The sequence below is a fragment of the Miniopterus natalensis genome, chromosome 4 (genome assembly GCF_054644295.1).
Source record: "Miniopterus natalensis isolate mMinNat1 chromosome 4, mMinNat1.hap1, whole genome shotgun sequence".
Taxonomy (NCBI): Eukaryota; Metazoa; Chordata; class Mammalia; order Chiroptera; family Miniopteridae; genus Miniopterus; species Miniopterus natalensis.
In genome coordinates, this window is record NC_142084.1 from 92,944,692 (window position 1) to 92,971,339 (window position 26,648).

Consider the following 26,648-nt stretch of genomic DNA (forward strand, 5'->3'; position numbering starts at 1 on the left):
GGGGAGGAAGGAAGAGGAAGGGGAGAAAAGAGGGAGACCAGGCTGTGTTGGTGGCATGGGAACGGGATGCTGAGGGCAGAGGGGTGTGATCAGAGAGGTGGTCAGTGTCAGCCAGAGCCCCTGCTCTCTCTGCACTTCCAGCCCCCTTATTAGTGCCTCTTTAAACCCCTTTCCCCCTTTTCTCATGCATAAAATGTAGATAATATCTTCTACCTAATGAGTTAATCCACATGAAAAACTTAGAGTACCTAACCCTTAGAAAGTGCTCAACAACAATATTAAAATTGTATTAACATTGCAAGGGGTGAGATGGTGACAGTGACCATGGAGGGAAGGTGTGACTCAGGAAGGAGACCCTCTCATTCATGAACCTGCCCCAGCCCTAAAGCATTGACAGGATGTATCCCTCAGCTGCCCTTGTGATTTCTCTAGGTTCAGGGACAGTCTTATGTCCATCTCCACCATGGTGCCTGGCACACAGTAGGTGCTCAGTAAGTGGTACCATGATTGTCTTTATGACGATGCTGATTCCTTTCTCCTTAAGGTTTAGGAAACAAAAATGGGTGGCTCTGGAAGAGAAAAAGCATGATACAATTTAACAATAGCTACTATTTATTGAGTGTTTGCTACCCGCTAGGCACTGTGCTGATTGCTTTACATGCATTATCTGATTGTAAGATCACCTTATGGGGCAACTGCCATTTTTCTAATGGTAAAACTGAGCCTTAGAATTAGGAAACTTAGCCAAGGTCACCCAACTAATAAGCCGCAGAGCAGGGCATGGAAGCTGCGCAGTCTTGCAGAAATGTCTATATTGCCTCTAAGAGGCAGGGAAGAAGTCAGGGGGATGCCTGTGGACGTGGCTCGGAGGAGCGGGGAGAGGCTGAGGTGTGGACAATGGAACGGGGCCGGGTGCCAGGAGACCCCCCGGATTCTACAGTGAACCCACCCGCTGGCTTTCCCAGCCCAAGGATGCCCGGGTTGGGTTCTGCTCCCCAGACTGCCGGCCTGAGGCTGGCATCTGTTTTTTAGGCTGAGGCTTTCCGTACCTGCGTGGAAGAGGTGGTGCAAAGCTCTGTACACATCCCACGAGGCCGCATTTGCAGCTGCTGCGGGCTCAGCGCGCAGGGTCTCCTTAAGGATCCGCCCGCAGGCTGCGCAGGCGGGCTCCCCGCGCCCTGGGGCCCGAGCGCCCCCTGCGGTGAACCCTGCCGTGGGACTCGCGCCTCCAGGGCAGCGCGCCCAGGCTGACCCAGTCTTCCTGTGGCAGGGCCCTCGGGCCCTCCAGGAATTCGGCCCCCGGCAGAACCAGCGGGTCCCTGCAGCACCTTTCTAGGCACTCCGGAGCCGAGCAAAGGTCTCCCTGCGGCAGCTCCAACAGAGACCAGGGGCTCGCCCAGGACCCCGAGGCTGCACCCGCCCTGCCCTGGACTCCAAGGCGTCCTCCGGGGCCTTGCGGGCGGCTGGCCGATGCCGCTCCCCGCGCGGCGGGCTCCGCAGGGGCGGCCCCACGGTGCTGACGCCCGGCACCGTCCCGTTACTCCTTCCGTGTAACCTAAAGCCCTTACCTACTTTTTCCTCAGTCACCTTTTCCTCAAAATATTCCTTTCATTTATGAACACTCAGATCAGAGAGTTTGCCAACGGGGTCCGCTCTGTGTTCCGCAATCAACACCGCCGTCCGAACCGCTAACACTGACTGAACACTTACTAACTGCCAGCTCAGTGTTAAACCCTCGAAAGGCGTTCTCTCATTTATTTTATTTTTTTCCACCTTAAAATAACGCTTGAGCATCAGATCTCCGTTTTCGCACTAATGAAGGTGAGACGCAGAGACAGAGTTTGTCCGAAGCCACAGTCAGTGTGGGGGAGGCGGGCGGACAGCAGAGAGCTCGCGGCGAAACAGCGCCTTCCCGTTGTTCTCCCGGCCGCGGGTATTTTCTCCAACTCTTCCTCCTCCTGCCCGGAAACACCTCAGGCTTACAATTGCACGTACACACGCACGCACGCACGCACGCACGCGCATGCACACTCATGCACGCACGCACGCACGCACATATGCGCACGCATGCACACATGCGCACACACCCGCGCAGGCGCACGCACACCGGAACTGTGACCTGGAGCAGTCACCTGTCGTGCTGGTAGAAATTAAACTCCTTTTCCTGCAGCTCGAACACACACACACACGTGCACACGCACACGCACACGCACGCACGCATACACATGCGCGGTTGCTAGGACTGCATCTGTTTTGTAGCCTGGGTAAAACGCGAGCCCTCCGTCCGCCATGGAACTGTTCTCCATCCTCCGTGAGACCGGCTGATGTCGAACACAGTTCCCGCCCCGGCCCCGAGTGCGGTGTTAAGGGACCTACTTGTGACGTAGCAGGGAGCAGCTTGGGTTCCCCCTGAGGTAGGCGCCCCCGTCTTGTCCTCGCGAGGCCTGCGCCACCTGCCCGCTGGCAGGAGGAGAAGGGTGCTGATCCTGGCTCGAGCTGTCCCGCGGGAACTGTGACCTGGAGCAGTCACCCGTCATGCTGGTAGAAATTAAACTCCGTTTCCTACAGCCTAGGAGTGTCTTTTCCTCCCCACCTCAGCCAGATGACATTTCAGACAGCGGTGACTTCCCCACCCTGGCCTCGGCTGCTCCATCTGCAACGGGCCGGAGCCGACGGCACTGGCTCGCCCTCAAACTCCATACATCTGGGGGGCTTCAGGAAGGAGTCAGTTAGGACAGAGGCAGGAAGAGGGACAGAGGGACTGAGGACAGAGAGAGAGAAAAGCAGAGGTAAACATCGGGTCCCACAGAGAGACAGAGCGCACGGTGCTCAGAAGGTGAGCGCGGAGACGCGCAGAGAAAGGCGGCGGAGGAGAGGCCGACCGGCCTGCCGAGTGTCGGCCCTCCCTCTGGGGAGCGAGCCCTTACCGCGGCTGGCGCCCGGGTGGCGGCCGTGCGGGGCGCTGACAGCAGCCGCTCTTTCTCTGAACGGGGACAGAAGGGGCCCTGTCTGTGTTGTGCGCGGGTTGCCGCAGATTAGGCTGTGGGTGTTGCACGGTTTACGATAAAGGCTTGTTCCGAGAGAGGCCTTGGGCTGAACAGCGCTCCAAGGCCGGCCGAGAGGGCGATAAGACTCAGGGTTCTGGAGGCTGATTTATATCGGAGGACAGTTTCCATGAAAAGTCGGGCGTGTGTGTGTTAGCACAGGGTCTGAGAATCTCAGTGAGGCCACCCGTCAGAGCGTTAACCATCCCTGATCTCGGGGTGGGGTTAATGAGTTGTCTCAGGTGGTAAGTAACGCATTTCTGGCTTGTGTACAGAAGGACAGCATAGGGTCTTTATAGTCAGGGGAACAACAGGTTAAAATGGGTAATAAGCATGCTCCCGAGTGACAGGGCAGTGAAAGCAAGGCCCCGACATGGGGCAAGCGTGTCCCTAATCATCTGACAAATGGAAGGGCCGTCGTGTGTTTGAAAATATTTCTCCTTCATGTTTGCACCATACTTTGAAAATCTGGTGACTACAGTCTCCCCTCTGGTTCTTGAAGAAGGGTGAGATTATCAGTGTCTGCTCAGCTTGGACGTGTGTTATTCCTTTGAGGTTCTCCGGGGTTTGATAAAAGACGGTGAGAGAGGACTTGCTGCGTGAGCCATTGGGAGCCAGAGCACCTCTGTTCAGTGTGGTGGACGGAGGTTTTTACCGAGTGGATTCCGCATGCAGGGACTGCTGAGCACACTCCCTCCCCCCGAGTCCCCACATCCCACCCCTTTCTCTTCTCAATTTTAAATGAAGCTGGCGGCTGGCACACACTTTCAAAGCTTTTGCCTGCTGGCTCGAGAAGTGACCCAGATGTGTCTTCTTTCAGGCTTTACGAAGGCAAAGAACAGATGGAGTTTGAAGAATCCATGAGACGGCTCTTTGAATCCATCAACAACCTGATGAAAAGTCAATACAAAACCACCATCCTTTTGCAGGTTGGTTTACACAGCGAGAATAATCTGTCTTCCCCCTCGGTCACTTGGTAAACAGCCGCACGGTGAGATAATGTGTACTTTTGCTTGAACACGCATCCCTTTGTTGACCAAAGGCCTGGGGAGGCCACATGGCTCAAGGATCCTGAAGACCAAGGGCTGCTTAGGGCAGGAGAGAGCATTTTTATGGTTTATTTCCCATGAAGGTAGCAGTGCCTCTTAAAAAATAGCTCTGAAGCTTTCCCTATCCTGAAGGAAGTAGGTCAACCCTGACCCGTTTCTAATGTTGGGAGTAGTTAAGGTGCAGTCTCTCGAAATGGTCCATTTTTCATTCTCAGCACCATAAACTCAGGCCCCTCTTTGACTGAGGGGACTGTCTCAGGAAGATGTCATAAGTACACGAGTCTTGGGGGAAGGAACAAAGGGATAGAGGGGGTAAGAAGGTAGGGAAGGAAAGAAGAAAGGAAGCCAGATGAGCCAGTGAGCACTCACAGTCCTGAGACCTGGGTCAGCAAGAGCGTTCTTCTTTGTCAGCTATGTGACCTTACACGGGTCATTGAACCTCTCAGTGTCTCACATTCCTCATCTGTGAAATTTACTGTTTGGGGGAGGAGTAAATAAACATGGTCTGAAAAAGAGCAAATTATAAAATGCTATGCAAATATGGTGAACTAATATGATCGTTATGGTTTTGGCATGAGCCTCTTTACCCAGGTTCTCATTGTCTGGGTAGCTATGTAGGAATGCATCATTCTCCCTGGGATTTGGCCAAGTTTGTGCTGGTTTCTCCACATGAATTTCTCCACCCAGAGCCGTGGAAAGGGGCACCATCTCTTTTTTAACTTGCTCTAAAGGCTAAATGTAGCTTCAGAGATTTGCATAAAACCAATGATGCTTTCTACCTATCTGTATGGTTGTCAAAAAGTTATCAAAGAGGAACTTAAAGTCATATTCAAACATGGAGAGCAGTGCCATTTGAAGATAATTTAGTGCTGTTTTGGGGTATGAGGAATGAGCTGATGAGGGGAGATAGGTCACCATGTGATGTTAGCAAACCCCACACAAGGAATCTTCTCAGACATTGACATTGGCTACAGGAGAAGGAGCTTAGGATTTTGAGCCAGAGAGACTTGGGTGGGAAGCTGGGCATCCATACTTGGGAGCATATCGCTGGGCAAATCATTTTCATTTCCTGGGCCTCCACTTATCCTTCCATAAAATGGGAAGCCTAATGTCTCACTTAGAGGATTAAAGTGATGTGTTTAAATCATGATGTATAGACCCTGTTACATAATTCCATTTCAATACGTTTTAGTCATTTATCTCTTTCCCACCTTAACCTTACCATAAAACAGAAGCTTGGCAGGCGTTTTCCTAGAGTGGAATTTGGAAGGGGATTTCATGTTCCTAACCCTGTCCCATGAAGCCAAGCAGTGTTAGGACATTCAAGATTCAGTTAGCTCGGCTGGGCGTGGCTCAGCAGTTGAGCATCGACCTAGGATCCAGGCGATCGGGGTTCGATTCCAGGTCAGGGCACATGCCCAGGTTGTGGGCTCGATCACCAGTCGGGGGGCATGCAGGAGGCAGCCGATCAATGACTCTCTCATCATTAATGTTTCTGTCTCTCTCTCCCCCTCTCCTTTCCTCTCTCTGAAATCAATAAAGATATATTAAAAAAAAAAAAAAAAAAGATTCAGTTAGATTAAGAATCATAGGTTCCAAGTTCAGGGAGACTAACCCCGCAGAAACTGACTGTATATGTAGAGGAAGACAAAATTTTACCTAGTGAAGTGCTACCAGGCCACTGGAGTCTTGATTCTGGGCCTGTGTGGGGTAGAATAGGAAAGGGTGCTGTGATCTATTAGTAATGTCTGTTGTACGTTTTGAGCGAGAGCTTAGAGTAAGAATGCCAGTGATTGACATTCATGGCTCAGATCTTACACTTCCAGCTGGTGAGTGGCTTATGGTGGAAATGTTAATTCATGCCTCAGTTCAGAGTGGAGCTGATCTGGTTCAATCTCATCTTTGTCCACTGTGAGTTGCAGGACCTAAACCAGTTACTTCTCGTTTCTAAGGCTCATCTAACTTTTGTGAATGGCTTTCTGTACTTTTCCTCATTGTTCAGCATTGTCACGGCAGCAGCTAACCCAAAACGATGAAGAATTTAAAACCAGCCATTCAAAGAGGGCAGAAACAGTGTGAAAAACATCTTTTGTTGACTGAGTACCTATCATGGGCCCAACATGAAGCCGGACTTTCACACACAGTGCTTTTAATCCTAACAGAGGATCTGCTAAGAATCAGTCTTCAGTTTCCACAGGAGGCTCATAAAGTTAAATAATTAATCCCAAATTAGACCTATTTATAGTGGTGGAGCTAGGATTTCAATCCACCTAGGTCTCTTAACTCCAAAGTTAATATCCTTCTCTAAGTCGAAAGAAATGAGTTAAGCCAGGGGGCTCCATGTGTTTTCAATAATGGGCCATATGCTAGCAGTCCCCGTGTGTGCGCCAGGCTGTAGGCATTGTTGGTAAAGCTGATGGCAGGTGAGACAGTCAACACCAGACACTTGTGAATTGAGTGTAGCTCAAGTGGGAGTAGAGGGCATTTGGAGACATTGTGCAGACCCATTTGACCCTTTCTCCCATAGGTCTGTGATTCATTATCATGCTCCAATTTGGTGGAACGAGTGAAATAAATGAACAGCTCACGTTATATCACATGCTCCCTTGGTCACTATGATGACCACTCATGCTAATGAGGCCACTAGAATGTCCAGGTGGGCAGGAGGCTTTCTCTTTTATATCTTCAATATTTGAATCACATAGTAGTTACTCAGATATATTTTGGCTGAATGAATATCAGATCCCACCATTTTATGTTTTAGCATTTATTATGTGCCACACATCGAGCTTGAAACTTTATGTATATTGTTAGCTCATTCGATTTTTGTAGCAACCACCTTACTAGGCAAGTACTCTCCTATCTTACCTTACAGAAGAGGGCATGGAGGCTCGGAGAGGTTGAGCAACTTAACCACAGCTAGGAAGGGGCGGGTCTTCGATTCGAATCCAGACCATGAGAGTCCAGAGTCTGAGTTCCTAATCACAGCAAGACAAAAGAGTGTTTCCTGACAGACTGAAGTCTCCTGGCAAAATGCCAGGTGGATGCACGCTCTGCAACAGTCAAGATGGGCAGGTGTTTGCTCCATAGTTGTGAAGGCGAGTTAATGAAGGGTGCTACTTTCTCCTCTCCCCTCATTGTCCATTGGTGTAAAATGTTCAGTGTACAGGCTAAGCGAGGAAAGGGGTCCATTCTCGAGAAGTGGCCCGTGGACTGTACACTGAATCCTCAGAGCCAGGAGAGGTAAGATGTAATACTTCACAGCACACCCTGGAGTGGCACCTCAGATCTTTAAGTGATTCTTTAATCTTGTCCCCTTCTCGCCCACATAGCCCACACTTAGGGTTAGTATTTGAAAATGATGAGCTTTTGTTCCAGTGAGGCTGCTGTGGTTACACAGACTGCTCACATTTTTTCAGTTCATCTTCACATCAACTCTTCAAAGCAGGTACCTTTATTCCCTTCATTCCCCTGACAAAGAAACTAGAGCACATGGTGTTAATTTCCCCAAGGACGCGTAGATACAAGTGATCCAGCTGGACTTGAACTCAGACAGCCCGCCTCTTTAGCCACTACTGCCTCCTGCCAAGCCTCTGGGGCACGGGGACGCATGGAAGATGAGCGACGAGGCTGAATGCCCCAAGAGAGTTGCATGCCTTCCTCTCGACACGCTGTGGTGGATTTCTGTGACGCCGTTTGTCCCGTTTCCCTGGACCTTGACCGCCCATCACTTGGCTAAAATGAAAGAATTGGCAGTTGGTGGGATGGGACTGTCGTCTGAGCTCTTGGATGAGGAAGATGTCTAGCTCCCTGTGTCATCTTGCATCATGGCACAACGTGCTCTCTCTGGCTGGCAGCCTGTGTCTGCTGGCACCGAGGCTGAGTACTCCCTGTTTTCACAAGAGAGAGAGCCTGGAAACACTCAGATGACAAGTCCCCTTCGAGTTTGAGAGAGTGCCAGTGGTTTGTTTTTATGTTGTTATTTTTAAATATTTGTTTGCTAGCAGCCCAGGTTGATCAGCTCTGGTGAAGGCCATCTGGACAGCAGTCATCTTCTGTGTCCTCCTTTGACTTTGCTCGGGGCCACTAAAACCACGGTTGCTTGGTTTGCACCCACCTCTCTTCTTGAGGGCTTTCTCTCCCTGGCCTCAGGCAGAGGGGTCCAGAACTGGTGAATAACCTAGGAAATCCACTTGGCGTCATGTGATAAACCGATTAATGACCTGGCTAATGTTTTCCTGGCGGCTATTCTTGCAGTTCCATGTACGGGGTGAGGCGTGAGGAGGATCCTTAACTGAAGGGATGTCAGGAAAACTGCCACCTTTCAGAAACTATTGTCATAAAGAGAGGGAGTCACTTTATCTGCCTCCTCCAAACCAGGCTCCTCTCTCTGATATTGAAATTCTCCCACCTACCACGACGGAGGTTTTCTCTAACCCAGGACATGCAGTAGCAGAGTCAGGCACATATCCTTGCTGTGCTGCTTACTAGCTATATGGCTTCTGGCAAAGCATTTAGCCTCCATGCCATGGTTTCCTCACTGGTAAAATGAGAGGACAGTGTCTATGTGCAATGTAGATGTGAGAATGAAACAAGATCATGCATGTAAAGTATTTGATGCACATGATGTTTCTAATAATACCTGCTATTTTGAAACCCTATGGTTAATAATCCTATTATATATGTATGTATTTTCCTATTATATATACACACAGATATATTCATACAGAAACAGAAACATCTGTCTGTGGTTTCCTTAAATATTACATATAATATAGGAATGTATACTATGGAGTGAAAGCAACAACATGACAATGTTGTTTTATGTAGAGTAGTAGGATTAATGAGAATAAAAATCATAGCAACAGTAAAGCAACATGGTGCCCAGGAGGCCAACAGGTCTAGAAAGGAGCTGTTTCTAGTTCCCAGGCCTTAGAAACATGCAAACAGTGGGTGTCTCCAGTGGGTCCAATGGCTGAGCTGCTCTGCCTTCTGGCAGCCTCCGCTCGGGTGTGTCAGGGCCGTGTGAAGGGGAGAATGAGGACAGGAGCCCTGCGGCCAGTGCTGTGCCGTGACAGTGTGGCCATGACAACAGACTGGGGGAACTTCGTGTGTCAGAGATGGGCCATCCCTGTTGGAAAAGAAAACTACAGTCTTCTACTTCTCTGTGAGGCTGTCTGGATGAGATGGAAGTTTAATACTCTCCAGCTGAGCTGATAATACCCTCTGAGTCTCGGGTGACAGCTTTCAGTCTGTTTTGCTTTACTGCCAGCCCAGAACTGGGAAGCTGGGAGGGGGGTTTCCCCTGAAGCAGTCCTTTTCCCAGCCTGGCCCACTCCTCCTAAGACCTGGAGCATTGAATGGTGAGGACAACTCAGACTCCTAGTGCGTGCTCCCCACAGCCTCATCCCCAAGCCCAAAATGATGCGTGGCCCTTGAAAGTCATCAGCTTGCCCCAACCTGCTGAGGGTTTCCTCCTGCTTTAGTTCTCTCACTTGGGTCTTGAATATGATGAGTACATATTATAGTTGTCCAGGTCCTGGGGACTGAGGACAGGAGCTTGAGTGGTGACATAAGGAGAGATCCAGCACACTCACTTTTGGGGAATGCACTGCTGGGCATTGCAGTAGCTGTAAGATGAGCTTTGTTCCACGTCATTCCTCTGTATCCCACATGGAGATGCTGAGGCCCCAGGAGGAGAACTGGGCCCAGCACATGCTGGTGCGGCTGGGGCACTGGGGTTCCAGCCTATGTCCCTGTGGGCCCAGAACTCCATGGTCACTGACCTGAGTATTAGTAAAGGTAGAGGTGCTCGGACCAGCCTTTGTCATGGCATGTGCCTCAGCCTCCAGTGTCTCTGGGAACTGAGTGAACTGGCAGCCCGTGGAGAAGTGCAGCCTGCAGGCATGTCTGATCTGGCTGGCACGATGTTAGCACAGTGAACAAGAGGGACTCATCCTGTGGACAGAGCATGTGTTCCACACGGTGTGTCTCTTCCTACTGGCCTCTGCGCATCTCATTCCCCTTCTTCTGTTCCTGCCCAGCCCTGCGGGCACCTGTGGTTAGCTCTATCTGCTTTGTGTTTCCTGGCAAAGAAGGCCTGACCAACTAACTAGGCATACTATAGCTGTCTGGGGGATATCACGATGCGTCCTGGCATATTGAATTCTGAAAAGCTCTGCAATAAAAATGAACTCACTGACTTACCTTTGCTTAAACCAAACTTTCCCCAAATTATTAGAATGCAAATTCCTTTTCCCCCACAGAATACCTAACACCATCCTGTGGGAAAAAGGGGTCCCAATAGAATGTGGTTTTAGAAACATCGGCTTCTGAATCTTGTTATCTCTTGTCATCTTGATGTGAAAGAAAAAAGAATAAATCTCTAGACAGAAAATCCAATAACTGTAAAGAAGCCTGACAAATCTTACCAGATACAATTAAAGTCCTCCTGTGTGAAAGATACGATAAACAAAGCTGAAAGACAGCAACACTCAAACTACATGACAATCAAGAGAAATGTTTGGCAGTGTGTCTCACTGCAAAAAGGGTTAATATTAATGATACGCAGAGAATTCCACAGACCAGTAAGATATCACCCCCAAAAATGGGGAAAGAGTATGGACAAGCAATTCAGTGAATGGAGATACTCAGTAACTATAGAAACAGTGCCTACCTGCACTAGAAACCACAGAGTTGCAAATTACATATCAGACTGACAGAATTAAAAAGATTCGTATACTAGGGTTAGCAAGGTTATAGGGAAAGGAGTTAAAGGAAATTGGCCACCAGTTCTCGCCAAAGTAATATGACACTATCCCCTATCTATGTATATACATTTCTAAACACTAATTCTTCTTGGAGCAGTCCATCCATCCTGCAGACAGTCTTACACATATACAAATGCATATGTCAAATATTTTCTTACCACAGATTTCATAATAAAACCTAAAGGTAGCAGGGAGCCTCTCAGCAGAGGAGGGCTTCAAAAGGGATGGTGCCCCCACACGCGCATCACAGGATAGTGGTTAGAAGTGAAGGGGGTGCACTCTATGGGTTAATGTGCGAAAATGCCAGTGGTATATGGTTAGCGGCAAAAAGCAAGTTTCAGAACTATAAAAATTACACATACATGTGCATATGCACATACGCACACACACAAGCACGCACCCATGCATAAAAAGCAGTATGGAAGGGAATTCACCACAATGCTGACGGTGGTCTTTTCTGGGGAGTAGGGATTGGGGCTGAGTTGGGGCTGTGGAACTTCAGGGACAATTTTTCCCCTATTGCTTTAACTTATGTGCATTTTTTACATTAAATATTGTTGACTTTTAAAAATCATAAAGAACAATAAATAAAAGGATGTAGGCATAGAGAGAGATGGTTGCTATCTGAGTGAGGTGGGCATGTAGCTCCAAGGTTAGAAGTGGCTCTACAAGCCACCTGCCTGAATCTGAGTCCTGACTCTCCCACGCGCTAACGTTGTGACATTGGACTGATTATTGAATCTTGATGTACTAGAGGTTCCTTATCGATGAAAAAAGTATTTCCCTTGTAGGGCAGAAATAAGGTTTTAACTTAAAATAAGAAGCCAAAATGAGAGGCAACAAGCATTTATTTGGGATCAAAAAAATTGCAGTTCTTGGAACACAGATTGAGGCAGAAGCCAAAATAGTGTCCCAAATACAGAGCGCAGAAGGCAGAGGGTTTTTATGAGAAAAGGGAAGGGAAATGGTTACGTGCATAGAAGAAAGGAATTTCTGTTGGGGTTGGCAAACCGAGTTACTATTTAGCCATACACAGTTGGTTACTGATTCAGTCTTTAGAGAGTCTACAATTGTGAATCCTTGTGGTCAGTCCTTGTGCTTTTCCTGTTAACTTTGCAAACAGTCATTGGTAAGATGATGTTGGTTAGGCCCAGTCTAAGGGTTATTTTCCAGTTCAGACATTCCAGTGGTTGAAGATGTAAGAGGTGCTGGGCAGGTCCTCAGAATGGCTACTCCAGCTCTATTTTGCATGGCCTTGCTTATGTCATTGTTCACAAATGTTTAACAAGGAAATCTAACGACAGTGTTCAGCATGGTTTCTGCCCCACTGCAAGTTCTCAGAGACTAGTCATAATCATCTATGCTAACTTAGAAGCCCAATTGTATCTGGCTAGGATAATATTTTCTTTAAGAAAGGAATTTTCACTATTTTTTATTTTGGTCTCACTATAAAGGGGTGAAACTTGTTGACTGTAGAATACTTAGAATATACAGAAAAATAAAAATAAAATTAAAAATGCGTACTTCCACTGGATTCTTAAACATTATTTTCCAGCCATGTGACTTACAACTCCTTCTAGGGAAATGGCAGCTTCCTCTGCTGCTCAGCAAATGGTGCTGCTCTGCAAGAGGGTAGGTTTGCCTCCTACCTCTGGGTGCACCAGTTAGGTGCACAGAGGAAAGAACAACCCACCATGATACCCAGTTTCCCTATGCCAGCTAGTAGATCAAGAGGTTCCCACAATTGTTCACACATCGGCCAGGGAGAGAAAATACACACAACTCAGCACAAGCCATCCTTGACACCAACAAAACAATTCAAGTGCACTGTCTTCCAATAATGATCGAAGTTACCGTTGGTTGAATCCCTAAAGTAAGCCTGGCTCTCTGCTGGATGTCTCACTTACATCATTTTTAATCTTCATAATCCAGCAGAATAGGTATTATTACCTCAGTTTTACAGCTGAGGAAGTAGAGATGTCAGAGAGGTTAAGTGTTTTGTCCAAAGCCACATGGCTGCTAAGTAGAACCAGGATTTGCAGATCTGTATAACTTCACAGCCTGTGGTCTTCCTATCCATTATTGCCTCCTCGAAGACAGAGGCAGATGTGACTGACTTTTTATGCAGAGTCCATACCAACACTGTACTCTCCATACAGTGCCTAGGATGCAGGATCACGTGATGCTCCCTCGATCTGTGTCAAGTGACAGAGTGTCCTCACGGCTCGGAGTTGTTAGATGTGGGCATTGCTCATGTTTATTTCACTTCCCACCTAGGTGGCGGCTTTGAAATACATCCCGTCTGTCCTCCATGATGTGGAAACGGTCTTTGATGCGAAGCTACTCAGGTGAGAGCTTATGCTGTTCTCTCCTGGGCTCAGAGGGAGAGGAGGGCTCCTGTGGGGAATTCTAGACGGGCATGCCACTCGGGGACAGAGAGGACACATGGCAGGGGCCTCCTACAGTGTGGGCTTTGTACAAGATCGTTTTGTTGTGTCAGACTTTGGTGAGAACCAGCTCTACAATAAGCATCCTCCTTTGACATGTAGGTTGAAAGACTGATGTTTGGTGTAAATGTCTCCATTTCACCTGGGCTTGAAGGTGGTTTGGGGTTTCTGTCTGTGCCCCGAATGCCCTTTTGCTTTCTCACTCTTCTGATGAGATGGACACGTTATTTTAATGTGACTGGGCTGTTAGAATGGGGCCATCTGAGCCAGATGTGCCCTTTTGTTTTTCTTCCTATTTCCACTTAAGTTCCAGGATAGCATAGAGAAGATTTTTTAAACTTTCCATATCGAAATACTTTTAGATTTTGAAAAGAGTTGCAAAGACAGTATAGAGTTCCCACATGCCCTTCTCTCAGCTTCCCTTAATGTCCACTTTTCACGTTAGCTATGGCATATTTATCAAACCCGAGACTCAATTCACCTTGCTACGGTCTACTCACTGGACTTCATACTTCATTTGCATCTCACCAGCTTTTTGTTTTGTTTTCTTTTGTTTTACTGTTGTCCTTTTTATATTCTCAGAGAAATTACCTCTGTAAATAAATAGTTCCCCAGCCCCTGCACCATTACTTTCTGGCACAACTTCTTATTTTCTTCATTGCACATATCATCTTGCATTGATTTATGTGCTTCTGTGTTGTATGTGGGCCTCCATTAGAATACAAGTCCCATGCCACTGGGACCAAGCCTGTCCCCTGTGTCTCCACTGCTCTGCACATTGCTGGTTGGTCACGTTATGTGGATGCTTACTAAGTACTTGAAAGAATGCATGAACACAGCAAGCTCATATAGCAGGGGCTATAGTTTTGTTTCAGTGTTTTTTTTTTATTTTTAATCTATTTGGAGGAGCTATCTTCCTTTTCATGTCCCAAATGGGTTATAGCCGACAACTTTTTATGTATTTTTAAAAATCAAGGACCTTGTTTGATCTTAAGACTTATCATAAAGCATTACTGAGCATAAGACATTAATAAGTAAAGTGATATGTTAGTGAAGTGAGAACCTGGTTTTAAACCCCTGTTTCTTTAACCCCTTAGCTGTATAGCCTTGGGAAACCTAGTTAACCTTCTCAGCCTTGTAAATATTTATCCCCCTTGTAAAGTTGGGGTAAGTGTTGGGTCTCTCTCAGAGAGTTGTGAGGTTTAAAGGGCATAATGGATATAAAGGGCAAAGCCTGTGCCTGATACACAGTCAGTCTCAGGGTTATGGGTATTGTTTTTCAGAGTTTCACATCCCTTTGAATGCTATTAGTGGTCAACATCAAGACCAAGTGCACATATTTACTGAAGGCTTACTAAGCACCTGATGCTCTGCCAGGAGTTGGGGGGCCAAGGAAGCTGGCAGTCTGGGGATGGGCTACAGGTGCCATGAGGTGAGAGACCCTGGTCTCACTGGCTCTCTGTCTCCTGTTTCCTGCCCTCAGCCAACTCCTGTACGAGTTCTATACCTGCATCCCCCCTGTGAAACTCCAGAAGCAGAAAGTCCAGTCCATGAATGAGATAGTCCAGAGCAACCTCTTTAAAAAGCAAGGTGAGTGCAAAGTGTCTGGGCTGGCTGGGCTGGGCAACGGGCCCCACGTGCTCTTCATGTGATCCTGCTCCTGACATGCTTGGTGGGTCAGAGCAACCTGCCCAGTTACTAGAACTGTTCTCTAACCAGTCCCTTAGTCTGGATAAATGAGAAAACTAGCTGACGACATAGACATCAGAGTCTAAACTGACTTTGGGAAAGCTTAGGTTTCAGCGTTGGTCTCTCCTGAGAAAGTTGAATGAGGTGGTAATTTGGAGCCAGATGCCTCGGTTTTTCTACTATATGGTGTTTCCCTATTAGGGTTATGATTGCTTTCCTGAGCTCGAGAGGAAGTGGGTGAAGCTCCTTTAGGTAGAAAGAACCTGTAATGGAGAAGTTCTCAAAATTTCCAGAGTATAAGAATGAACTGGAGAGCTTGTTAAAATGTGGATTTCTGAGACCCACCTCAGAGATTCTGATCAAGTACAAAATTAGTTTTCTTTTTTAGTTTTTTTTTTTTAATGTGAATTATTTTAAACTAGATAATACATTTACATGGATCAAAATGCCAGGGTGTAAGGGGGCAATGCATGCAAGAGGTTCCCCCCAGACCTCTGCATAGCCCCTTGGACCCTGCCCTAGATGCAACCAGTGGTCCCAGTCTCTTGTGTTGGCTTCCAGGGATGCTCCAGGCCTCCGGATACATAGATTCCCAACTATGGAGTTGACCCTTTACCAACACTTTGTTTGAACTTTGAGGGTCAATTGACTGCAGGTTGGGAGGTGGGAGACACTGGTCTCACTGGCTCTCTGGGCCCCTGCACAGGTCAATTGAAAAAAATCATGCTTAAGTGGACCTATGCACTTCATGCTCATATTCAAGTGTCAGCTGCATACTACACACTTTCCCCTCGTCTTTCATTATTAATACTCAAATAGGAGCATATTATACAATTGCCCTGTACTCTCCTCCCCTCACTTAATGGTATTTCCTGGTCAAGCTCCTGCTTACCCAAACTGACTGGTAACCACCAGCCCTGACCAGTACCCCACTGTCAAGGGCCTCCCTGTTTTTGAGGTCAGAGAGCTAGTTGGCCACACCTCCTGTGGATATGACCAGACAGGACTTAGAAGTCATTGTTCACTGTCCACCTCCTCTCCAGCCACACTCGGCCTTCCTGACATCACTCCTGTTTGTGAGGGTGGAAGCAGTGACTCTCAGGGGTGAGTGGAATTCTCTGTAGCCTAAGATCAGCCCTCTCCTCTCCAAGGTGAAATTCCTCTCTCTCCACACTGGTGAGTGAGAAGATGAGCACACTGGGCAGAGGAAGAGGGCTTAGCGAGCACAGGCTCAGTCGCCACCCACCTGGAATTTGTCAGAGCGTGGAGCTGGGATATTTATCACAGAAATATCCAGGAACCACTTCGCTGTGAATATTTCTTTCCCAGTGTGTGGTTAACACGTGCATCTGGAATTGCTGTTGGAATCCCTGGAGTGCAGATAGGAGGGCAAGGAAGAAAGTGCTCTTGTGACTTTATATTCACACCTGTGGATTTCTGACTATTTAGACGGGCATGTGACAACCGATTCGTGCAATACATATATGGTTGGTTTGTGCAAGGTGGCTTGTGCAAGGTGATTGGAAATGAACTCTGGTAAATTGTGTTGCATTCCTTGTATTGCTCGCTTTTTTTAAGTGAGCATCCGTGGTTTCCAAGTTCTGACTCCACATCAGAATGAACTGCCCTTGCTCCAAAAGCTCTGAGACTTGCCTGCCCCTTCCTGCCCTGGCAGGCCCTTCCTGGATTTCCAGTGGTGTCACTGCAGAGATGAATTGAGTCCCTTCCCAGGCATGTGACGAGGATGACTGTGGCTACATGTGATGCTACACAAGCATCAGAGAGCAGGGTTGCTTGGCTGTCCTCCATTGTTCAGAGCTGCTGTCATTGTCAGGGGCCCTGCTCAGCATCAAGGCCAGATGGAGCTCGAGTACAGTCCTGGGCAGGGCATGTGGTGTCGGTTCCCACCTGGGGGAAGTCGGAGTAGTTCCTTTCCTAGAGCCACATATCCTGGGCTGGGTAGAGGCCCCTGAGGCTTAACATAGTCACAGGGCCAGCTGGACAGCTGCTGCTCACCAATCCTGCTGTGTTTCTGAGTTTCAGATTCAGTAAAAACCCTCTGATTAAAATCAACAGACAGAAGGCTGTCCCCAGCGTTGTGCACAGCTACAAAAGAAATGCAAAATTCTTACCTTGAAAACATACAGACACTAGGATTAGGCGAACAGAGAGCCCTTTGGGGACCCATTTTAAAGAGGAGGCGATGTGTACTCATTGTCTCTGTCTTTGGTTCACACGTGAAAGCAGGATGCTCTATGCACGTCTAAAGGTGACACCTTTCCCACTATTTATCTGCTAAATGAACCCTCTTCCCAAAATAACCCCAGAGGGAAACTTCAGCTCATCCCCCTTCTTAATAAATATAATCCAAGTCCACGCATGCTTTCTGGGTGTCTGTGGCTCTTGGGTGAGCGCTGTCTTCATACCCTTCCATATTTGATCCCTTGGCCAAGTCTGAGCTGTGCTGAAATCCCTCCTCTCCCTGAGAAGTGTCCTGAGCCTCAGGGACATGATTTGCTTTGAGCCTGCACTCATTTAACTGCCTGGTGTGCCAATTGCCTGAAGTACTGTCAGTGACACCAGCTTATACTCACAGCATTGAACGTTGCATCAAGCAAAGGCCAGAAGGCTCTCAGGCACCTTCTGAAAGTTGGCCGACTATCGCACTGGCCTGTCTTCAGGAGGATCCTGTGGAGAAGGGGAGAAGTTGACTGGTTAAGGCTATTCATCCTTGGGTCTCACCAGGCCTGAGTTGGATTCTTGATTCAGTTCCTTGTCAGCTGTGGGTCTATGGGCAGTTTACTTAACCTCTCTGATCCTCAGTAAGCCCATCTATAAAATGGGAAAAATAATACCAATGTCTGTCTCAGAAGATGGTTGTGTGGGCCAATGAGATGGATAGTGCATTTAAAGGGCTTATCGAGGCATAACGTCCCACTTTGAGCAGTCACTGTTATTACTGGCTTCGTGGTTATTACGTCTGCCACCTCTTTCATTTTCCCAACGTCCATCCTGACCTTTAGGTTTCTTCCAGTAAGGCGGTCCCTTTGTGTTTGACAGTTGCATGTAACCCCAAGCCAAGCTTCTTTGTTTCTCTGGGAACTGCGTTGTTTCTCTCAGGGTCTGAGAAACAGGATTGAATGAATAAAAGGGCCTGGTCTGTATGTGCTTCCCACTGTGGCTTTGAAGGCTCTCTCCGATTTTTATTTCACTTCCCTGGGATATTTTACAGAGGGCCCATGCCAGGTCTGTCTGGAAGGAGAGGTATAGGCCAGGGGGAGGTGCTTACGGTTTCTCACTTCGTTGTTTACCGTGCTGCAGCCTCAACATAGTTACAGAGTTTGGGACACCTGACAGCCATCCTCTATCACGATGTGCTCCTTGGGGCTCTTTTAAAATACACATGCATGCGCATACACACACGCACATGCACGTGCGCACACACGCACGCGCACTTCCCCCTTTGTCTCTTTTGGAGGCAACCAGCCTCAACTTTTCTTTGGCCTGTGATCTTGAATACAGTACTTGATCCCTGTGAGTTTCAACTTCCTCCTCGTGAAGTGGGGATCACTGCAGCATGGGTCTCAGTGATTGTGGTCCAGATCCAGTGGCATAACAGGGCTTGTTAGTCTGGGGTATGAGGGCATCAGGAGGTACAGCAGCCGAGGTCCTGCAGGAGTGGCTGGCTGGTCCTGTGTGAATAGCTGCAGGGTCAGTGAGAGGAGAGCTGGGATACCTGTGCAGACTCATCCACTGTCTTCTCCAGCCCAAGCTCAGGCTTGCCTGGTGGTGAGGACAGGAGGAAGGAGGAATACATAGGCCCTGGGAAAGCTCTGAGGAGAGTCTGCAAGGAAACCAAGCCTTCTGGTCCTTTGGAACAGATTTGTCCCTGTGAGAACCTAATCTCTAAGTAATGTGTCTTTTTAGTTTGATGCTAATCAGATATGCCATCTGGTTCAGTGTAAACTGCTTTAGGATCCACATTGCTCACTTTTCTCCACTTTCAAAACAAACAGAGAGGGAGAGGGAGCGGGAGGGGGAGGGGGAGGGGGAGGGGGGAGGGATACACATACACATGGACAGAGACAGAGACAGAAACCTGGCAGAGATTTGGAAACTCTTTCAATGTTTATTTTTAGTCAGTGGGTTTTCTTTTGGAAACTTTATCAGGCAGTCCTCTGAACACAAAGTAAATAGTTTTCCCTTTTTCAAGATGCAGTTTCCTTCTTTCTCACCTTATCTGTTGCCTACAGTACCTGGAGCCGCTGGGCCCTCAGTTCACAATGGGCTGGGCAGCTGCGGGGGAGAGGTCCAGCACTGCAGGGGTTTCCTGTTTCTAATCATCACATCACTGCAACATGGGGCTGGGACTAGAGAAAAGTCTGCTGACTCCAGCACTTATTACTTTGCTTGGTGAGCTTATGTAACACCTTTGAGCCTCCAAGATTCCACCTCTAGAAAATGTGAGTAGGGATGTTGCCGTTAGAATATGGACTTTTGACTTAGGCTGTGCTCGTTTATGATCCTGGCTTCGTCACTTACTAGCTGTGTTCCTTTAAACAAGTAACCTCTTTGAGCTCTTGGTCTCTTTAGCTACAAAAATGGGATAGTATGTGCAAAAGAACTAGCATGGTGCTTGACACAGTTGCGGCATTTTCAAAGGCATCTATTGTGCTATAATAATGACCACAAGAATGATAATGACATCAGTTTCTTGAAGGAAGGGACATATTTATTAAATGTCAACTATATGGGTGCTAAATGGGACAAACGTATGTGTTAAGTTCTTACAACAACTCAGTTACATGGGTACTATTATCCCCATTTTATAGATGGGGAAACAATGCCTAGAGGGTCAAGTAACTGTCATCCCAATGAGATCAAAGGTTACACAATATGTTCGAGTACTAGTGTATTGGGCTGTGTGATGCTGGGGTAACAAATTGATCCTGAAATCTCAATGAGTTAACAGTGTATAAGTTTATTTTTCTCTTGTATAAAGTCTAGTGAAGGCCTTATACAATTTGTCCCTTCTGGAAGCTATGCCACCTGGTACCCATGGCCTCCCTGTAGCAGGGCACAGAGGGAGGGAGTAAGCACACTCACTCTCAACCACCTCAGCCTGAGAGAGACACCTACCGATGCTATCCACAGTCCACTGGCCAGAACCCATCACGTGTTTCCAACCTAGCTGCAAGGGAGTCTGAGAAGCACAGGAACACATATGGAATATTTGATGAGCATCCTCTCTGTCACTCACAGGTAATAAGTGTTAAAGCTAGATTCAGAGCACAAACCATATGAGTAACAAAACCCATCTTTCCACTACAACATGCTTTGTCTTCGTAATGAATAAAAAGAAGATAGTGTCTATTTTCTTGTCGGAACTGCTCCCTTCTCCATATTAGAAAAAGTGCCGTACTGTTCCTTCTGTGGGATTTTTCCCTTCTATTCCTCACTCCCCACCCTGTTCTAAGTCCTGGGCAACTGAGTTCAGGGCCTTAGCCTGGGCAGGAGGTAGGACTCTTGATGCCAGTGGTTGCTATGTCCCTGCAGCTTTTCAGAGCACACCTTTCCTGTAGCGAGCAGCCCTGTAAGCAGGCTGCCTGAGACCTGGGATGTCCAGGTCAGGCTCAGTGCTAGACTATTCTGAAGGAAAAGGCAGTGAGGGAGCAAGGCCTCTTCCTCCCAGGACATGCTGCAGCCTGTGGCTGGCTTCTCATCTCCTGGCACCATACATGCCCTTCCACAATTCCTGTCTTTGAAAATCCTGCCTGGAATACCTTCCACTGCCTCCCCATCCCAGACACACTAACTACTAATCCCTACTCATCCTTTAAGACCCCGGCCAGACGTCCAGTCTGAAGTATGTCCTCCCTGATGTCTCAGGCATTTCACCTCAGTCCTGTTTAACCCTTACTCAGTCCCCACTGCAGGCCAGGCCCTGGAAGTAGTGGGGATACAGTTGCTGCAAGCTGACAAATTTCTGCACCCCACTCAATGCGCCAGGCTGATGCAGCTTCTTGTTTTTGTTTGTTTGTCTATAATCTGATCTAATCTTGTTGAGTCTCCACGTCATTGTATACTGTCACAGCTTGAAATTTTTAATTCAAGATATTTTATGGCTTCAGATTTAACCAGTCTTTCTAATTCAAACAGTCCCCTCCCCCTCTCCAAAACAGCTTCTGGGACTGGGTCCCAGGGACCCAATTAGGAAAGGGAAGGAGGACTCTGCCTTTGGCTTTTTCTATAACTTACCTAAATGGCTCTCTTTGGGACTTTAGCTCAAGAGGAGATGTTGGGACACACATGTCTTGTGGCTTCAGGTCTCAGTAACAGACAAAGAGGCCTCTAGCCCTTCCCTTCCATCCTGTGATATTCTTTTCTGAGGAAGCCTTCCTCATCTCTCTTCCCTGGGGTTATAAAAATGGACCAGTTGCCAGGGTACCTGACTAATGCAAGAAGGTGTGACAGTAAAGAATTTACTTAGTAGGTTCAGAATATTATCTTGGATTCACAAAGGGGATAAAACAAGGTGTAGATCTCTCAAACCTCTGCTGAATCCTGGGCCCTATCCCAAAGATTCTGACACTGAAGATCTGGGGAGGGGCCAGGGATGTGCATGGTGACAGCCCTCCACAGAGATTCTGATGCAGGTGGCCCCTTGCCTGACCCCTCTCTAGATGGAAGCACAGCTCCTAGGGACTGGGGGTGGGGGAGTGGGGGGGTGGGGAGGAAAGCAGTGTGGGCAGAGACATGGCTCCCACAGCACACAGGGCAAACTTACATCATGATACCTGAGATTTTATTCCCTCATTTGTCTGTTTATGTGACTGTCCATGCTGATGAAGTGAACTCTTACGGATAAGGGATACGTTTTATTTCTTTATGTGCTTAGTCTGCTTAGGGTCTTACTAATATCGGCTCTCAGAAACGAGCCTGTGGACTGTGGCAGTAAAATACATCATTGTTATTGGCCAGTGTCCCTTAACACAAGGAAAAGGGAAGCAAGGATCTCAGTTGTACAAAACTGGAGTTGTCACAGTAACTGACTCATAAATATGCCTCATCATTGGTCCACACAGGTGCCTGCTTTTATTTATTTGCACATTCCATTAGTTATTTTAATAAATTAAACATCCATGTACTCACCACCCAAAACAAAAACAAGACACTTAATGATAATTACTGACCTGAGAGCAAGGAGACCTGAACACCAGCAACAACGGTATCAGCGGTGGAGACAGCAGATGATGTTTATTGAGCACTTACTGTGTACCAGGCACCGTGCTAAATGCTACTGCCCATGATCTCATCTGCTGCACAGCCATGTGACCTTGGGCAAGCCACAGAACCGCTGCAGAAGAACCATAAAATCATGTGATTTTTTGGAGACCTATCCATGATGATAATCTGATTTCAAAAGTCATTCTCTGATTCGCAATGATATTGCTGAAGCCTCCTAATGCCATTTAGCGCCTAAGAACCCTCCTCCCAGGCACTGCCCTCAACTCTTCTAAATGTTCACCTGAGCTGGGGACAGGAGACGAGGCCATTTTATAGAAGGTCATGCAGATTAAGGGGAATAGCACGGTGACCTCACAGTCACAGAGCCAGGCTCAGAATCCTGGAAAAGGTTACATGCTGGAGTCAATTTATTTCCTCCATAAAGAGCTGTTGAGTTTTGAGGACCTACTTTTCTTTCTCGTCAGAGCATTTAGAGGCATCAAGGATCTTCAAATAGGGGTTTGGTCCTCTCAGCCACAGTGCTATAAAGCCACATCCAGTTCCAGGGCACCCCTTTGCACCCCAGAGATCTGAGAAGGGGCTGTCCTTCACATCCATCCCCTTTCAGTGTGGCTGATCACAGAATTCACTCTCAGAGAGAAGCCTTCAGATCCGGAATCAGAGAAGACAGTGATTTAATAAGCTGCAGACAAATCCAAGAGAGATTTATGAAAGTGCCCCCCTCTTTTTTTTGGCTGAAGTTAAGGGAAAAAGGGGCATACAATCAAAGAAAAGAATCCCTTTTGAACCTCCAAAAATACTTAGAATAGCAGCTTTTAATGACATTATGAAGTACAGTTTAATTGGGCAGAGGAGGAGGCTCCTGGATCACTTCTTTAATGCCAATCCAAATCAAATCTTCTGAATTAAAAAAATAATAACTTACCTCATTAAAGCTAGAGAACAGCAAAATCACGCTGCCCTCCCACCTTTCAGTCCATGTTCCAGGGGGTTCTTTTCCAGTTTGGGAACGATTCTTTGTACAAGTGCAAACACATGTGATGAGGAAATTTATGTAAACCTCTAAAAGGTTGTATGTTTACTCCAATTTTTTCTTTGTTGTTTTCATTGTGAAATTATAGGCATGGATGGCTTGAATTGTAGTAAGGAAGGTTTTAGAATGTTCTGAGGCTTTTATGTGGATCTGTTCACGTTTTATTTTGCTGATATCTTCCCCCAACACCTTCCTAGAATAGAAGGAAGTTCCCTTAAGACCATGACACAGTTAAATTGAAAACCAGCTACAGAGCCATCTCAATTCAGGTAATATTTATTGAAAATATAAAAATGTAGCAGCACTGCCCTACAGGGAATATGAAGGAAATATAGTAATGAATAATTTTATGGCCACCATTTACTTAACTTATATTTTGCACCTTATATTTTGAAGGTGCTATGCTCAGCTTTCCCACACATTATCTCATTTCATTATCATGACATCCCTGGAAAGTGTAGGTGTTCATATCCCCACCTTCCAGATGAGGAAACTGGAGGTTAGAGAGGTTGGGAAACTTGCCATCAGTCACATACCAAGTAGCTTGTGAGAGCCCAGAATCCAGCTGATGTCTCTCTGATTCCAAGGTGCACTTTCTGGATTGCTGTGCAGAATGGCATCTGAAACAGAAGGGTTTCTGTCCCCTTAGGGAGCTTGCAGTTGGGAGAGAAAATATTTACCCCAAAGGTCTTCACACTTGAGCCCACATAGGCCGTGAAAGTAATAGGAATAACTGCCTGAAAGGCAGTTGTTATGCCTTTTAATAAGATGACCTTATCAAATACACATTTCTAATGTCATCTTCAGCTAACTCTTGACAACAGATTTTCCACTTGCCCATTAACGTGAGAACTTTACACTTCACAAAGAAGAGTGACCCCTCTCATTTTTTCTTAAAACACAGTGCCCTTTGGTCTGTGATTCATGTCCCCACCTTTGACAGAGACAAGTATGCAAGTGTTTCTCTACTACTAAGGAAGCAAAGGTAGAAATGATCAGTGGCCGCTCAGCTTAGGGTAGGGAGTGATAGGGAGTAGTGAGGACTGGGGCAGAGTATGCCCTGGGTATATATGATGGCTGAATCAGTGCCCAAATGGATTTTTATGTGAAATGTGATTTTTTTAAAAACAACATGCAGGTTGAATAAAACCTACCTGTGGACCCAGGGCAATAGCCTCTGGTGTAAGTTTGTAGCTTAAAAGATTTAATAAACATATAGATTTATTTATAAATAGCCCTTTAAGGATGACTATCAGCAGAATTCAGTGAAAACAATGCTTTTGGAAGGCTGGGGACAGGTTCATGGAGGAGGTGGGAAGTGAGTGAACATTAGAGAATAGTGAGTTTGATAAAGGCCTTCTCTGGACGAGTCTGCAGGGAGACCGTGGCTTGTTCCAGCTGGAGCGTGTCTGGCTGCAGACCACTGCTGTTTAAACCTCAGGAGGACTTGGGTTCACCTTTGACTGACACACTCCCTTGCTAATGGGGGCCTCAGCCTGCACCGTAGGCTCTACCAGGCCTACTCCTGGGAACACTGGTCCAGTGTTGGAAAAATGACATTTATTGTTTATAGAAATTAGTATTATCAAAACATCTTGAGTTTCATAGAGCATTTGGAAATATAGAGGAGCACCCATGGCCTCCTGATTTAGAGGTAACCTTCATTTACTCTTCCTCTCTTTTGTACCATGTTATTGTATGTAATTGTCATAATGTTTCACCAGGCTCATGATCGGCATTGAGAATTCTTGGGAACATTTTCCCAGGCTATTTTTAAGGACTTTGTGGGACTCTGTTGTATAGATGGGCTATAACCGATTTCACTATTTTCCCCTTTAGGGAAATTTGAGTGCATTTAATTTTATGATAGAAAAAGTTACTGGAGTCCATAGCTTAGTAGACAACCCATTGTTCTCTTTGCTCATGATTTCTTTATTCTTGGGCAGGACTCTCACCCTGCTTCCCCAGTGTTTGCCCAGGGTTTTGACTCTCTCTTCTTCCTCCCCTTTCTCCCTCCCTCCTTCCCCCCGCCCCCCCACAATACTTTGCTTCCTCCTAGTGCAATAGATGCAGCATAAAGCAGACCCTGTTGTCCTCTCATGTGGAGCTGGTGGCATAATCTAGTTTGAGAGGGAACGTGTTTTCACAACTGGACCTTCATCCCCAGTGGTAGGGGTGTGTCTGTGTGTGGATATTCTCCGCACTACCAGGCACTTAAACACAACCACACTGAGAGCCCTTATTAGCTCTGGGCAGCCAGAGTAGATTTGCTGAGTGTGACATCCTCTAGGCGGGAGCGACTCCCCAAGTGGAACCAGGCGCCGGAGCCAAGGGGGAAGCCAATTACCCAAAGGCAAACGAGGCCTTAACTGTGGCTTGAGCTGAAGAGGGTAAAATTACCAGAGGAGAGATACCCCATTTCTGAAGTAGGCCCAGCCCAGGGCAGTTGCTGAGAACCAGGACTTGGCTCTAGTCCCGATTCTGTGGCCTTAACCAGGACACTTCACCCCAGGAGCATCCGATTCCTGACTTTTCAAATGGAGCACTGTGGGATGCTCACCTCCTTGGTTTACTGCGAACAGTAAATGGGACAATGCCTACATGAGGCATAGTGGGGTCTGGTACCCAGAAATGGCTCTTCAATGATTATCATCATCATCAATAACTGTTATTAATATTTGTCATTGGCTGGCAGTGGAGCAGAATGTGTAACTGGACCTCGAGAGATGGAGATTCTAAGCCCTGCAGCTTTCTTTTAATTCCAACTGGGAAGTGAATGGATCTCTGAGTCTCATTTCTTCTTCTTCTTTTTTTGTCTCTCAAATGAGATGCTTGGATTAGGGGTTACAGCAGGTGTGTGGACCTCCACGCGCCGAGGACTACCGCTCACTCTCTCGTGGAGCCTCACGTCAGCCCTGTCTTATAGGTGCCACTATTAACTCCGTTTTGCAGAAGCTAGAGTTGAGACTTAGGAAGCTGGGAAAGTTGTCAACTCCTCCTTCCATGATGAGTTAAAAGTTGGCACCCAGTGTAGTACCTCTGGGCCTCTTATGCTGACAGCTTCTGGCCATGCAGTGGGTTCCTTGGTTTACATTTGGTTTATCATAAGTCAGACAAATGCAGTGAGAATCTAGGTAGCCTGGATCAGGGAGGGGGCTGCTCCTCTGATGCTACCCTCACATTTTCACTATATTTGCACAACCCACCTTCTTTATTTCAGGCAAAGAGCATTTTCTCGGTATTCTGGGCACTGAATAGTGCTCAATGAGTGTTTAAGGACGAGGAATACTTACCTTCATTGAAGGGAGATCAACAGTGTATTGGAGAAAGCACCATGCTAAGAGTTAGGAGAGTTAAACTCTCATCCA

At 47.0% G+C, this 26,648-nt stretch overlaps 1 protein-coding gene across 1 annotated transcript in view; it reads left to right on the plus strand.

The window, feature by feature from the left end:
* Positions 1-26,648, plus strand: part of DOCK2 (dedicator of cytokinesis 2) — a 330,536-nt gene that overhangs the window by 63,481 nt on the left and 240,407 nt on the right. Inside the window, exons 23-25 of the mRNA XM_087816193.1 lie at positions 3,865-3,973; positions 13,141-13,211; positions 14,794-14,900. Of these exons, the coding sequence (XP_087672319.1) occupies positions 3,865-3,973; positions 13,141-13,211; positions 14,794-14,900 (287 nt within the window). The remainder of the gene's footprint in view (positions 1-3,864; positions 3,974-13,140; positions 13,212-14,793; positions 14,901-26,648) is intronic.